The following is a 14,483-nucleotide window of genomic DNA, read 5'->3' as shown; positions in this document are numbered from 1 at the left end:
AACTGGCCCTTTATTTAGCAAGTTTGGAGACCCCTGATCAATGGCCTTCTTAACTGTAAACTATCACCACATTGCTGTCTGTTACCAATGCTGCCACTGCTGAAGATTAATTAAGAAAAACAAACTGTCAGTCAGTCAGTTTGCCCATTCAGAGTAAAATGACAAGGTTTGCCAACAGCTTACCTTCCCAGCAAGTTTTACACACCGTTGCATTCTTCCTGGGGGAAGGGGGTCCACCCTAGGAGTTAGCCTCGCTGTTGACACTTACCTGGTTTGGGGACTTCAATGTCCCCACTTGGTAGTGTTAAGACCTGGTGACTGGCTACTCAGAAGTGGGCACTGTCACATGGTGGAGGTCATATGCACCATTACTGAGGAGCTCTAACAGAGCAGGAAGGTGGCAAATCCAATAACACACTGCTGTGTGCAAAAGAAATCCTCCAACGGAAAGTGCATAGGGGTCTACAAATGCTTGATACAAAAGAAAAAATCAGCCTCTTACCAGACACTTTTTTTTATGTAGCAGTATTTGATTTATTATTGTTTATGATTTTTTATTGTACAGCGCACTCACTTTTTATGTTTTGTATTTTCTGGTGTTCAGGAAAAGAGTAGCAGAAGTTCACGAATTGTTTAACTATTGTTTCAGAATATAGAAGTATTTTGTTCACACATTTATTCACATATTGTATTGTCTGGGGTGTAGCACGGGTTTTTCCCCCTTTTTTCTGTCTTACAGGTTGCTATTGCAGACAGTATTCTAATAATGTTAGCCATTGAAGTGCCACACTGATCCTAAGGCTTCAGTAACTTCAAAGTCACCAAATTAGAAGACAATATACAGTACATACAAAATATGCAAGTACTGAAACAAGAGGGTCAGCATTAGCCAGAGAAGTAGCATTTCAGAAGGAGTTTGGCAATGGTGACTCAAGCACATCACTTATGACATGGTGTCTTGGTGTGGTCTTCAAAGCGGATTCCAACCCAAACATACAAAGCAGTAGCGAGTTATCTGACCCAAGAATTAAAATCTGTGTATACACGGTTTCTCCCAAGCAATCTAAGGCAATATGTGTAAGGGTTTTTCAGCAATACAAAAAGCACACAGAGAAGGTGTACAAACATTTACAGGGTTAAGTACGGACTCCATTACAACTGTCTCTCTGCATATCTGTAGGTACAATCAGAAAAGTTCCATGCTATGTTTAATATGAACCAACTACAGTTTCTATAAACACATGTCCTTTTAGTAACCTTGCCAACCTGCTACGCCTTTACAAATATCTCCTCATTAAATTCTCAACCCTATACAGGTTATACAAGATGTGTATTCTAGTGTCAAGGCTAGAAAGAACAGACCTACCAAGTAGTGTAAGATCGGTTTCCAGTCTGAGGGCAGACTCGTACAGCAGCTCTTCTCGGTCATCAATACTGGTCTCTGCTAGAAAGTGGGACTGTAACCATTCAGCATACTCTCCCTCACTCATCACCTGCACAAAACAGGCCACAAGCAGATTCACAAACACATTTTGAAACTATGGGTTCACATGATATAAACACAGCAATTTATGGGCTGGATAGTGCTACGATATTTCCATTAAATTAAAGCTCCTGACACTCCTGGCTTCCCCCCTCTTTCAGAATTTGGTGTGCCCCCATAGAAAGCTGCTTCCTATGGTGGCACACCTGCAGGCTTGAACCCGAGCCACGCTGCCTTTGTCCTATATTTGTATGAATGAATACAAGGCTTACACCCATTTGCTAAGGTGGAGAGGCAGGCAGGTGACATCATAACTCGCTTCAGCTAAAGAAAGCTTTCCATTCATAAAATTACAAGACGTCCTCTGCATAGCTGAGCAGCACTCAGGTCAAGATGATTTTGGTTTGGGAACAGGATAGGAAGTACCCATCCCATTGCTGGAAAACAGCACTCCATACTGTATGTAGCTGAGGCTACTTATAGTTTATACAGCGCTGACAGCGGATGCATTTTTACAGTAATGGAAATAGTTCCAAGCTGGCCCAAATGAACTATTTAAAGTAACACAAAACCTGGGAGTTAAGCTTTCTTTTCTTTTCAATGCAAACTACACACAAAAATACACGAAAAAATGCTTTTCATCGAATTTGATCACAATTTGTTTTAAAATACAATACAAAGTGTTGCTGTATATAAGAAGTGGGCATTTTATTCTATAATTTGTTGACATCAAGATGGAGACTTTATCCTAGATGTTGAAACAGGGCTGATTACAGGAAGACCCCCCCCATCTTGAAATTTTTGGGCTCCCACATTCCCTCCCTTTCCTTACTGTTTTTTTTTTTTTTGCCTGAGCATTCAAAACTGGTAGCCCATGAGAGTGGAGAGAAATGGCTTTTCTCATCTTCTACCCACTCCGGGTTTCCCTTTCTAGTCTCTCTCCAATGCTTTGTTTTTTTATATTATTTTGTGAAGCATTCTGGATGTGAAAAGCAAATTCCTTTTTATTTACTTATTCTGTACATGATTGGATAATCAAAGTGAACACAGCTACAATTTGACTGAAAATCCTCAAAGCTTTTAGCAGGTCATCCTGAGAGCCATTGCAGTACCTAATCTAATCTTCTAATGACTAGTCTACAGATCCCTACATTTATGAGAACATGAATATGGAAGAGCAAGCATGTGAAATAGATGGAGGTGGATTTCATCTAACAGAAGAGGCATCAGCAAAATGGACACACCCTACTTATAGGAAGCTAAGTCCTTTGTGCTGTTTTTGTGTTTTTTATTTTGGCTGAACTGAAAAATAGGTGATCAATGAAAATACATTAGGCTCAGTTCACACTGCTGCGACTTGGTATCTGACTTGTGAGACCCCAAGTCGCATAACATGTGAAATCCCATGTTAGTCAATGAGAGCTGTCTTAATAAGAACTACTGAAGTCGCTCCGACTTAGAAAAAGCTTCCTGTGCTACTTCAAGGAGACTTCTATCCGACTTGTGTCGATACACTTTAACAGAAGTCGCCTCCACATCGGATCCTCATCTTTATTGATGTGATTTGGATCTGACATTACAGGAAGATTACCCAGGCATTCCATGAAAGTTGCTTCAAAGTAGTACGCAAGTTCCCTGGAAAAGTCGCACTGCAAGTTGTGAGACTTTCAGGTTGCAGTAGTCTGAATCGAGAATTAAAGCTCAGCACTGCCTTTCAAATCCAAAAATGCAATGCAATCTAAGAACAACATTTCATGTCTGAGCCAGGAGACATTCATGAATAATTTGTTGTGGCCTTGTGGACAACTGTACAGCCTACCTAAACCAACTGGTATGGGTAGACTGTGTACAAGATCAAATGCATGATATCATACAGGAACAGTCAGAAGTGTCTGGAACCTACTGGGAAACGAGTCAGCAACACAGTGAACACAATCAGTATCAGTTAACTTTCACATCACTTATGAAATGTTATATCTGCTGCTATGTACATCAATCTAACAACGTATGAATATAGGAAGAACCTACAGACGTGCAACACACAAGGGTAGATTTACTAAAGGCAAATAGACACTTTGCAAGTGCAGCTGCTTTTGAGCTTAGTAAATAAGGTAAAGCTTCACGTTACAAAATTCCCAATCACATGCAAGGAAAATGAAAAAACAAAAAAAAAACCCAAAAAACCAAAACACAAAAAAAAAAAAAACAGGATTTTTGCTTGCACATGACTGGATGATGGAAGCCAGCAGAGCTCCCCCTCTTTTACGAAGGTCTGGAGTAACTGCACTTACAAAAGGGCAGAGTCTATTTGCCTTTAGTAAACCAAACCCACAGTCAGTACGGGAGATATCCTTGCTGCATGAACAATTATATTCTAATGCTTTCAGGTGACAGGTACAAGCAGAGACAGCCATATTTCAAACGCATTGTTGAGCTTAGGTAACAGGGAGAGTTCCAGCTCAGACAATGCTATGTGCACATACTTTATATACAAACAGGCTGCCAACTACTATAATCTGATTTGCAGAACAAATTGCAAAAAATGTGGAAAAACATGCTTATCTTTACCTTTTTAGCAATACATAAAGTGCGGAGTCCACTTCTGGCATATTTATCTAAATGACTTTGTGTTAACTTTCGGATGTCAGTTTGCAAGACGTCTGTTTTGCTATCTAAAAGCACAAAAATATGTGACATGATTAGTAAAGTGAAATTAATATAAATATCGGCATATTCTACAAAAAATATTCAGTTTAAGTTTCACAGTGATATGTGTAGAACTGAAGAAAAAAATAAATCGTTTGATGGTGGTAATTATTGAGCGAAACTTGAGAAACAGTGCCATTGAGGATCATAGTATTTTCTGGCTGTTTTGCAATACCAGGTTTTACCAGCAGGCTACAGCTCCAAGTTCAGCTAAAAAAAAAAAAAAAACAGACTTAGGGGAGCAAACCCAACAGGAAGAAATTCTATGGCACACAGAAGAATAACACTGCTAACATATGTAGGGTCCTGGTGCTGTACTGTAAAGTACATTTACAGTAAGTTATTATGGACCTGGTACAATTAGCAGTGTATTTGGAATGGCGAGGTCAACTTTTAAATACCCAAGGGCTCTCAACCACCACCCTTGACATCACTAAGAGACTGCACATAACATTCAGTATATGTACTACTGCAAAAGGCTATAGGAGACTGCAGACATACTAGAGTAGACATTAAGATACTGGAGACTACTAAAGATTGTCAAAACAGTGAACATGCTGCAAGTGTGGTTGGAAACTGGACACATGCTGCAGAAAAGAGTCAAAGACTTGGGAAATGTTCCTGCTGAAGCCCACTGCCATTACAGTCCCTCTACAAATCAATGCTTCAGCTTGCCCAACTGATTGCGGGGTTCCAAAAGCCTCACAGAAATTATCACAGGGCCGCAGGTTGAGCACCAGTGATTTGGAGCCATCAGGAGCCATTAATGAAATAACTATAGTAAAGGAGATCTTATCTTAAAGGATAAGTTCACCTTTTGAGATCTGCTGATCGCAAGTGCGATGTTCTGCAAGCTCCTGCAGACTCTCAGCCTAACTGCCCGTGCCTCGAACAGACAGGCAGTTACTTGAGAACAGGATAAATCAATGGACTACCAGAGCGCTCACCAGCACACTTATTGTTCATTGAGGACTACAACAAGCCATCAGTCACAATGACGCACTCATTCACAGGAAACTGTGATTGAGTGAGGCAATTAAGTGGGCAAAGCCCCGCACTGCCATGCGTTTTTTAAACTGTTACAGCGGGTGCAGGGAGAGGATCCTATGCCCGCTGTCACGGGGGGGGGGGGGGGGGGAATCAGGGGGGAAAGGCTGCAGATGCCGAAATACGTTCCAAAAGGTGAACTTATCCTTTAATACACAATAAAATTATGGCAAAATGATAAAGAGGTTTGGCTCTTCCATGAGCCAAGCAATATAAAGACAACAACATTGACAGGGATGGTCAATCTTTTCCAAACTCGTATAAGAACTGCAGCATCTAGATAGCTGTAGCCACCTGATGCTACCCAGTGACAGACTATTTATGTCTTGCGATGACTGGGTCATTGAGACTGTGTCTATTGTTGCAGCCGATATGACGGTTATTGATCAAGCTATCACAGATAAATAATAGTGTACTCTACAAATTAAAGTCTACATGTCCAGCTGTAAATCTACAGCTATTGAGTATTGGCATCCAAGAATGCTTGTCAAATGTACAGTTTATATATTCTATTACTGGAACATGTAAACAGGTAATCCAATTGAAGAATATGTCAGCATAAAGCAAGCCTTGTGTTCTAGAATTCTTTAAGTCTTGGGTATACATCATGTTAAATGGTACAGTGTAAACACCTCAGTAATTCTTGTAAGAGGCAGACCTAATTAAAAAAAAAAAAAAAAAAAAAAAAGAAGTGCTAATGTTCCTAAAGTGGGGGAAATTTTGACAGCCATCACTAGAACAAGTCCCCAAATGGAAGATTTCCCTTTACCTTCTGTTCCAGTGACAACTGCAACATTGTTGGGTTAATATACTAAAACTGGAAAGTGCAATATCTGGTGCAGCTCTTCACAGAAACCAATCAGATTCCAGGTTTTATTGGCAAAAGTTTCATTGAACAAACTGAAGTTAGAAGCTGACTGGCTACCATGGAAATTTGCACTAGATTTTGCACTCTCCAGTTTTAGTAAATCAACCCCTTTGTGTTTTCCCACATTTTGATTCTTATCACATTGTGTACAGGACAGATAATAAAAAGGTGAACCTTCAGAATGGGGACACAATAAAAATCGAAAAGAGGTTCTAACCCCTAAACTACTAAAACGTTTTGCCTGGAAATCTAATCTAATGCAGCTAAACTGTAATCCAATTCATTACTAATTATGACTTGTTTTAAATGATCTAACTGAAAAAAAGTCTAGAGGTGCACCTTATGATAACAGACCTAATGTACAAACTAACCCCTTCCACTGCAGCCTTCAGGTATTTTGAGAAAAGACACACTGTTGTATCGTACATTCTCTTTAAAAAGTCTTCAAATTTATTGATTCTCTACAAAAAGGCACAATGTCAGTACACCGCAGTTGTTAACATGTTTACGCCTTGTCCGCCTTATTTATCACATATTATTGGTTATAAATGAGGCCGACAAGACTGAAACACGTTAACAACTACGCAATACTGACACTGTGCCTTTTTGTAGAGAATCAATAAATTTGAAGACTTTAAAGAGAATGTATGGATTGTCTTTTCTCATAATGTTGTTAGCAGCTCTGACTGCTCATCACACACTCATCACCTCTAGAAGATTTTCACATACTATTGGGCTGTAGCACCTTAACTCTTTTTTTCATATTTTATGGGCTCTAACAACTGTTTTATCATATGTACACTACTGTGCAACAGTTTTAGGCAGCTGTAAACTGAAAACACTTTCAGAAAAAAAGAGTTAATAGCTTATTTTTATCAATTAACAAAATAGAAAGAAAATGAACAGAATAGAAATCCAAATCAAATCGTTTGGTGTGACTACCTTTTGCCTTCAAAACAGCACCAATTCTTCTAGATACACTTGCACACAGTTTTTGAAGGAACTCAGCAGGTAGGTTTTTCCAAACATCTTGGAGAAGTAACCACAGATCTTCTGTGGATGTAGGCGGCCTCAAATCCTTCTGTCTCCTCATGTAATCCCAGACAAACTCGATGTTGAGATCAGGGCTGTGTTGGGGCCATACCATCACTTCCAGGACCCCTTGTTCTTTACACTGAAGATAGTTCTTAATGACATTGGCTTTTTGACTCATCAGTCCCAAGCACCTGCCACCATTGTTTTTGCACTCCAGTTCCGTCACTTACTCTTGATGCCACAATGGAAATATGGCATTTTGGCGGCTATTCTTCCATGAAGACCACTTCTGGGAAAACTTCTACAGACAGTAGATGGGTGTTACCTGGGTCTCACTAGTTTCTGCCAGTTCTGTACTGATGGCACTAGTGGACATCTGACATTGAAGGGAATGAAGTATGATGTGTTTTTCACCGGCTGCATTAAGGTTCTTTGGCCGACCACTGCGTCTACAGTTTTCAATGTTGACAGGTTCTTTGTGCTTCTTCAAAAGAGCTTAAACAGCACATCTCAAAACCCCAGTCTACTTTGAAACCTTTTCCTGGTTAGAGACCTTGCTGATGCAGTATAATTATCTTGTGTCTTCTTCCTGTGCTCAGTTTTGCAACGGTATATGACCTGTGACTTGAAACTGTCTTCCACAACCTTACCTTAGTAGAAGAGTTTGGCTGTTCCATATCCAGTTTTAAGCCTCCTACACAGCTGTTTCTGTTTCAGTTAATGCCTGTGTATCAACCTACATATGAAATTGATGATCATTATCACCTGCTCTGTATAGTTGACAAATCATACACCTGACTCTAATCCTACAAAATCCCTGACTTTGTGCAAGCGTACAAAATGTGTGCAAGTCTAAGAATTGATTTTTTTTCAAGCTAAAAATGGTAGCCACACCAAATATTTGTTTGATTTAGATTTTACTTCTGTTCACTCACTTTGCATTTTGTGAACTGATAAAACTAAACAATTAAAATATTTATTTTTGAAAGCATTCTTACTTTAAAGCATTTCTTCACACCTGCCTAAAACCTTTGCACAGTACTGTATATGTGTTTCTCTCTCAATGTGTGCCAGCTGCAAATCATAGAAATTAGACTTGGGAACTGCCACTGCTGACTTTTTTTTTTTTAACCACTTCCCGTCCGTCCCATGTATATGAACGGCTGGACAGTGGTCACATGAATAGGAGTAAGCAAGATGTCACTTCTGACATAATTGCTTACTATGTGTGAAATCTGTGAATGATCACAGAGATCACATGGTATAAGGCTATTCACAACAGCCTTGTACCATGTGACAAGCTGTGATCAATCACAGCTCACACAGTATTTCTCAATGGCTGCAAGCCTTTACAGCCTTTATGGGTTTAAAAGCAATCAGTGTAAAAAATAAATCTTCATCACCCCCCACAAGTAGTACAGTGTCACTATGGTGACACTGTACTGCTAGGGTGACAGTATGTTAAAAAAGAAAAAAAATAATATAAAAAATAAAAATGTAAAAAAATGTTTTTTAAAAATTATAATTTTTGCTTATAAACTAAAATTTTGGTTATTTTGTTTTACTAAAAAAAATAACAATAAATTTTGGCCAAGATTTATGAAGAAGAGATTTGCAAAATTTTATAAGAAAAACACTTTTTTTTCAAAATTACTTGGACTTTTTAATTTTTATAGCAAAAAAATAAAAATCCCAGTTGTGAATAAATACCACCAAAATAAAAAAATTCATATGGGTACAGTGTTGCATGACCGCGCAATTATCATTCAAAGTGTGACAGCGCTGAAAGTTGGCCTGGACAGGAAGGGTGTAAAAGTGTCCAGACATGAAGTGGTTAAGGTGGATATCTCAGGTCTGTCACCCATCTTGCTTCACTAATCAGAGAAATCACTGATCCAAAGCAATTGCGCAGCCAGCAGGCTGGGTGAATTACTGATCCAGGTTAGTAATACACTGAGAAAGGGATCAGAAGGATGTCCTAACTGCACCTACCAAATTCAGATACAAATCAGCAATACAGCAGATCCAATATTACTCCAGCTGACCGGCTCTCCTTGTTTTGGGTTTCATATACTGGTCATCACTACCTTAATGAATAATCACAACTGTATTTTAACATTTCAATGGGCGTAGAGCTTACCATCTGATGTTGGGGATAGGAGATCCATTATAACAGAATCTGCTCCTTTTGTGTACACCACAACCTTATTTGTCAGCGGATGGCGAACTACAATGGACATCCTTTTTCTGACAGAGTCAAATGGTAGAATATGCAGCAGCTGGAATGTCATGGACCCAATAGTGCCAAGTTCTACAGTGACTTGATCAGGTGTCCGGGACATAAGGACACATTTATAAGCTCTGGCAGCATGTACCAGCGCAGCTTCATCAGGAGACTCAGCCTCATAGTACACCTCACATGTGCTCAGCTTATTGTAGCCATCAGCAGCATCTGTAAGTTCAGATTTTTCAAGGCTTTCCAGCAATGCCTCCCCTGTAGCATCTAAGCTGGCTTCTAAGGCTTTGTCCCCCTCAACAGGAGAAGTCAGCTTCATTTTGCTGAAAAAGGGCAGTTTATACACAAAGTTATTGGGGGATTCTGAAGAAGAATCTTTTCCACTCAGAAGAGAGGTTGCGCTTATCTTGCGTACAGAGAACCTCTGAAACATCTGCTTGATTTCCTCCAGGGATTTCATTGGGCTCCTTATTAGTGATGGCATTCTTACCTGTTTACAAATCATAAAGGTGACAATTACACTCTAATGTAACTGCAACAGATTCTAATCAAACGTATGACAGTTAAAGAGTGCTTTCCACTTAAAGATGAATTTCAAGTATGGATATTTTATACACAGTTCCATTGGTCAAGCTTGAACCAGTGTAACTACGTATATACCCTACTTAGACGTTGCCCCTGTAAACTGAAAATCACTGAGGTAGACACCATTACTCAAGTGACCTCCATCTGCTTCCAGGTCCTGTGCCAAGTGGCTGGCTTGCTGCATTCTGAACCCCAGAGTTCGGCTGCTCAGAAGTGTCATTCAGAGAATGCTTTGTATTTCTGAATTAATGCAAAGCATTCTATGATTGAACGAGGTGAAGAGGGGGGAAGTGATGTCACTATGTATAAGATATCCATACCTTAAATTCAGCTTCAAATAAGAACAAGTCAACGCTATAGTATATATAATACAATGTTTTCCCTAGCTTATGGCAGATGGCTTCACTTTATAATAAGCACTGTAAATCTAGAGATCAATTCTTCATACATGTTTGTACTTTCTGACATTAGCTCCTCCCCTAGCTTGTCCCCAGCCTGGTCTGGCTCAGTTTATAAGAATTTGGTACTCTACTCTTGTTTACGCCCTTGCTTGGGAGATGTCCCATCACTGCCATATCTCCTGTCACTGGGACAGAATGTGAAGGGAAAGCTTTCCAACATAAACAGTAATTTGTTCACCTATTAGAGTGTGACTGTATTAAACTTTTCATGTTTTATTGTGGTCTTTACTCTGCTGTCGTTTCCTGTCTTAGTGACACCCTGTAATTTAAGGTGTGATGGGGTGTCACTGGAATAGGGAAAATTTCTGCACTGGGGGCATGGCTGCACAAATATAATAGATGTTCTAATCCTTTTACTCTCTATATAAGAAGCTTTGGCTGGTTTCCGGATGCAAGCTTTATTATGCCAGCACACATTAATTAGTAGGAACAAACAGTACCTTCTGCCGGGGCTGATTAGGTAATGACACCACCACAGTGTTGCAGATGGCCAAAGCAAGAAAGAAGTCCATGATGTATGAGGCCTCCAGTGCTATTTCTTCACAATGACTGGAAAGATACAGAGACTGAGGGCTGATCTGGTAAAACTTCCTCTCTAATCTTGGATCTGGTAACACATCCTTCTCCTGGTAACAGAACACAAACAAGCCAGTTATTACCTTTTTATGGATTTTCTAACAAAATCACAACAAACAGCTTGAATATAAATAAAATAAGAATATAACTCTTCCATGGACAACCTTTTAAACAGTAGGTTAAAATTAATTATACATAAAAAGTTAAACACTGCACAAGACATGCGGATAAAATCGGTTAATACTCTCCTGTTAAGGAAAAAATTGGTATATCAACAGAGGAATCGCGCTACCAAATTTTGTAAAATATTGACAATTTGTATAAAAACTCCAGGCCTGGCATCAAATCAATTAATTGTGGTTAGAAAGTTAGCTTAAAGGAGCAACAAATGCTGTCTCTCTACCAATCTTAACTAAATAATAGGCGATATCTGATTAGCTTTCTTCATTAATTGGTAGGACCATGATTATACATTTCTGTACTAACTCACCTTTGATGTGAGCATTCATATTCCTTAGAATTCTAATTAATGGGTATATTACAGGAATTTATGGGTGACCTATTGATATCTCATTGGATAGGTGCCGATACAGCAGTTCTTATGATGAGAAGATTGCTTAAAGCGGAGCTCCACCCAAAAGTGGAAGTTCCACTTTAAGTCTTTGTCCCCCACTCCCCATCAAGGATTGGCACCTTTGGGGAGCGGATACCTGAATTTGACAGGTACCCGCTTCCACACGCTGTGATTGCCTAAGGCGATCGGAATGGGAAGTTGTCCTCCTTCCCGCTCTCCCTGGAGTCTTGTGTAGGACATGTGACAGGTCCCAGAAGACTACGGGGCCATTTACAAAGCGCAGCGCTTCTCGCGCATGCACAGTAAGCACCTGGCTGTGAAGCAGCAAGCTGTCACAGCCGGGTGCCCCCACTGAAAGTGCCAGCGCCAGGGAGAGAAGATGACAGCAGCTACACTGACTTATTTTTTTTCTTTCAGGTGAAACTCCGCTTTAACTACTGATTTGTATATTGCATTCTAAGGCGAAGTTGCAATTGTTGTCTAAGTTGTATTTTTCTCTGCCTTACCCTCTGAATGTATGCGCAAGTATTATAACTTTTTTTTGAGAATACTGAATGATGGAAGGGGTGGAAAGGTAGAGTTGTGTTGTGATTTATCATACTAAGATAACTTATTGCAATAAAAATATTTACTTTAAGAAAAAAAACAATTGACAAATTAGATATCACTATTGGTATTTACACACCATAGGGCTGCTAAATGCAAAATGTCTTGGTTGCGGCAGAGAACAGGTTCCATCTCCTTCTCCTCTCAGTTCTAAACCACTTGAAGACAGTTTGTTTAGTGACTTGTTGCTTGGCATGCTCCTCACTGATTTGGGGCTTTGATTCTTGCTCTTGAATGCTGCACTTCTGGAGAAGAATTGATCCACAGATTCTTCACAGGGCAGATCAGGATCTTGATAGGACTGCAGTCGCTTGGCTTTAAAAACAAAGACAGCACTATGGACTTAATGACTTCAAAGGCAAACCATAGTAGAACACATAAAACAAAGACAAAAGAGCAGAGCATAGCAATCTTTGCGTATTATAAAATCATAAACCCTTTAACAATAAAATGCACACAACAAGCATAAGGGAATATAGGTTGGACATTTTTAACCCAGGCTGCTGTGTGGGTGAAGTAATGAGTACAGTAAATACCCAGAATGTGGATTATTGAAACTGGAAAAATGTAAACCAATTAGGACCCATCAATTTAATGCACATTAACAAGAATACACCGATTAGCAATAGTTTAAGGTTCCATTCACACTGGTGCGACTTGTCATGCGACCTTGGACACGCCAAGTTGTAGCCTATTCTTTTCAATGGCACCTGATCAGATTGGTGCGACAAAGTTGCAGCGAATTTAAAAAGGTGCCTACACTACTTTGATGCGACTTTTGGTGTTACTTAGGTCCAGAGAGTGTAAAGTCAGATCAAATTTGCAGTCCAAAGTTGCACAATGAAATCTTGAGACTTTGGAGTCGCACAAGTGTGAATAAAGCCTATAAGGTTGCTTCACATCTGTGCGACACGTGCTAGGCAAAGAAAAAAAATGAATGTCTTTTTTTAGCATGCAGTAAAAGAGATTACTGATGGCACAGCAATAAAAATGCATTGAAAATGAATGTCGTGATAAAAATTGATACTGCAACACTTACAGCATTCTTTGTTTGTCTAAAAAAAATTAAGCCAGAACAGCCCTTTAAAAAATAAGCTGAATATTTACATGATGGGCAATTGGTGAAATCCCATACAGAGCTAGCAGCAGCATTGCTATCTGACACATCTGGGTGTATCAAAAAGTGTGTTTCCCTTTAGTGCTACGAAATCACTGCAGAACACAGTATTATATTGCTTTGATTTTTACAATGAGCATCATAGTATATTCAGAAAAGACGTACCATTGGCTTCATGGGAATATTCCACACCTGCAATGCTACACCTACGAAAAACCATCTTGTTCTCTGTAAGAGTGCCAGTTTTGTCTGAGAAAATGTACTGCACTTGACCAAGGTCCTCTGAAATGTTCAGTGCTCTGCACTCAATCATGGAATCAGACTTCTCACAGTAGAAATCTCGGTCATTCTGGATGAAGAAGATTTGCCCCAGTTTAACAATTTCAATAGAGACGTAGAGGGAGATTGGAATCAACACCTAAACAAAAGCAAAACATGAATAAAAAAAATGCAGCAAACTGAAGTTCTAATAAAACCCTTCAAATCCTAAAGAATTAGCAACACAGGAAAAATGACAAATATGTGTAGAAACAGATACAAGGAGCAAAATCTAACCTCACTGCATTGCATCACCAATAGGAGTTCAGAAACTGTGAATGGTTTATGGAAAATCGAATGTAGGCCAATAGCAACTGGATTGCAGCTGTCTAGCAAGGCTGAATTCGAAGGATCTAATTGGTGGCTGTGCGCACCACTTCTACTTGTACTGTATAAAAGCATTTATTGGGCAACACAGTGGCTAAATGGTTAGCAATTCCGCCTGGCAGTACTAGGGTTGTTGGTTCAAATCCCAACCACGGCACCACCTGCCTGGAGTTTGCATGTTCTCCCTGTGCCTGCGTGGGTTTCCGGTTTGCTCCTACACTCCAATGACATGCTGGTAGGTTAATTGGATCCTGTCTAAATTGGCCCTAATATGTGTATGTATGAATGTGAGTTAGGGACCTTAGATTGTACTCCCCTTGAGGGTTAGGGACTGATGTGAATGCACAATATATATATGCAAAAGCTCTGCGTAAATTGACGGCGCTACACAAGTACCTGAAATAAATAAATACATTTATAAATCAGCCCACTGTTACTTTAACAAAAAAAAAAAAAAAAGCAACAGTGAAATCTTTGACATGAAAAGAAAATCTTACTATGCACTGATCATATGTTTTAGGCCTTGTTCATCTGTGGGGGGGGG

The 14,483-nt window shown here is 39.5% G+C and overlaps 1 protein-coding gene across 1 annotated transcript in view; it reads right to left on the bottom strand.

Moving 5' to 3' along the window:
- ATP10D (ATPase phospholipid transporting 10D (putative)) overlaps nucleotides 1-14,483 on the bottom strand; it is a 107,215-nt gene that overhangs the window by 26,147 nt on the left and 66,585 nt on the right. The window contains exons 9-14 of the mRNA XM_089657301.1: nucleotides 13,460-13,712; nucleotides 12,257-12,492; nucleotides 10,862-11,047; nucleotides 9,280-9,865; nucleotides 4,052-4,155; nucleotides 1,367-1,493 (exon numbers count right to left, since the gene is read on the bottom strand). Coding sequence (XP_089513427.1) covers nucleotides 1,367-1,493; nucleotides 4,052-4,155; nucleotides 9,280-9,865; nucleotides 10,862-11,047; nucleotides 12,257-12,492; nucleotides 13,460-13,712 — 1,492 coding nt within the window. The remainder of the gene's footprint in view (nucleotides 1-1,366; nucleotides 1,494-4,051; nucleotides 4,156-9,279; nucleotides 9,866-10,861; nucleotides 11,048-12,256; nucleotides 12,493-13,459; nucleotides 13,713-14,483) is intronic.

This window comes from Staurois parvus, unplaced genomic scaffold, assembly GCF_062004578.1.
Source record: "Staurois parvus isolate SC_StPar_1 unplaced genomic scaffold, SC_StPar_1.0 ptg000980l, whole genome shotgun sequence".
Lineage (NCBI taxonomy): Eukaryota > Metazoa > Chordata > Amphibia > Anura > Ranidae > Staurois > Staurois parvus.
The sequence above is the reverse complement of the archived record's forward strand: the minus strand, read 5'-3'. Positions and strand labels throughout refer to the sequence as shown.